General features: G+C 33.2%; 1 protein-coding gene across 1 annotated transcript; it reads left to right on the forward strand.

The window, feature by feature from the left end:
* Positions 1 to 169: 169 nt before the first annotated feature.
* On the forward strand, positions 170 to 1288 carry LOC103311602 (ring canal kelch homolog; the record flags this gene model as incomplete). The annotated part of the gene is made up of 5 exons (XM_008191275.1): positions 170 to 282; positions 343 to 639; positions 702 to 842; positions 900 to 1149; positions 1218 to 1288. Coding segments are annotated over 5 exons (872 nt in total), but the record flags the coding sequence as incomplete, so codon positions are not given.
* Positions 1289 to 1345: the final 57 nt, after the last annotated feature.

The raw sequence follows: 1345 nt of genomic DNA on the forward strand, positions 1-1345 counted from the left end.
TAATGGAACACGTGCGTTTGCCAATAATAGCATCTAGACCTGATATATTATTAAATATAGTAAACGAACCTCTTCTAAAGAATAATCCTAAATGTTCGTTATATTCACAAAATATATGCATTCATTATAAATTTATTTATTTCATTAATTGTTATTATAATATTTTTAGGTAAAGATTTTGTAATTGAAGCATTAAGTTTTAATATACAAAAGTCTGTTCAGTATTTCACCATTCCACAAACAATTCGTTGTAAGCCCAGGCAGTTTGGTGACTCACAAAAAGTATGATTCCGTTAGATAAATTTATCTTCACTATTATTTTATCCATTTATATTATATTAGGTTATTTTAATGTTCAACCGGCCTGATACATCGCCAAAGTGCTATACAGAATGGTATGACCCAGCAACCAAACTACATGAGAAAGCACCAGGAATAAATGATTGTCGTCGGGTAGCTGGTCTAGGCGTAATTAGAGATCAATTTGTGTTTGCTGTGGGAGGTGTGAATAATTCATCTTCACAATCTGTTAGTATGCTTGATGTTTCTTTACAATTGCCATCTTGGGTTCCAATGGCCGACCTGGTAGTTAAACGAAAACAATTAGGAGTTGGTGTATTGGATGATTGTATATATGCAGTAAGTTAAATTAGTATTTTACTTATTTTCTACTGTAAATTTATATTGTTTTGTAATTTTAGGTTGGTGGAGGTGAAGTCGACAGTGAATTAAGCAGTGTAGAGATGTTTGATGTCAGTATTCAAAAATGGAGATTGGTAGCTAGTATGTCTACTAAAAGATGTGATGTGGGTGTTGGTGTACTCAATAATCGTTTATACGCAGTAAATAATTATATTTTTTTTTATTTGTAATAAGTTTTATATAATTTAATTGTATAGGTTGGGGGTTCTGACAATGGTAAAACATTGAAATCTGTTGAATATTATGATCACACTCTTGACTCATGGACACCAGTTGCAGAGATGTCTGTATACCGTCAAGGTGTTGGTGTAGGAGTCTTGGACGGTCTTATGTATGCTATTGGTGGCTATGGTGGAGGTGAGTATCTTAAAAGTGTTGAGGTTTATAGACCGAGTGATGGAGTTTGGTCTTCTGTAGCTGATATGGAAATATGCCGATATCGCCCCGGTAACAAATATATTTTTTAGGACAACCTTTGTAAACATTTATTGAATTTAAATTTCATTTTTATATAGGAGTAGTGGCATTAGATGGTTTATTGTATGTGATGGGCGGAGTTTCTGATGGATTTATCTATAGTGATACTGTAGAAATTTACAACCCCAAACCAATACATGGACAATGGAGAGATTTTCGAGAAGTG

This window comes from Acyrthosiphon pisum, unplaced genomic scaffold (assembly GCF_005508785.2).
Source record: "Acyrthosiphon pisum isolate AL4f unplaced genomic scaffold, pea_aphid_22Mar2018_4r6ur Scaffold_9104;HRSCAF=9698, whole genome shotgun sequence".
In the NCBI taxonomy this organism is placed as follows: Eukaryota; Metazoa; Arthropoda; class Insecta; order Hemiptera; family Aphididae; genus Acyrthosiphon; species Acyrthosiphon pisum.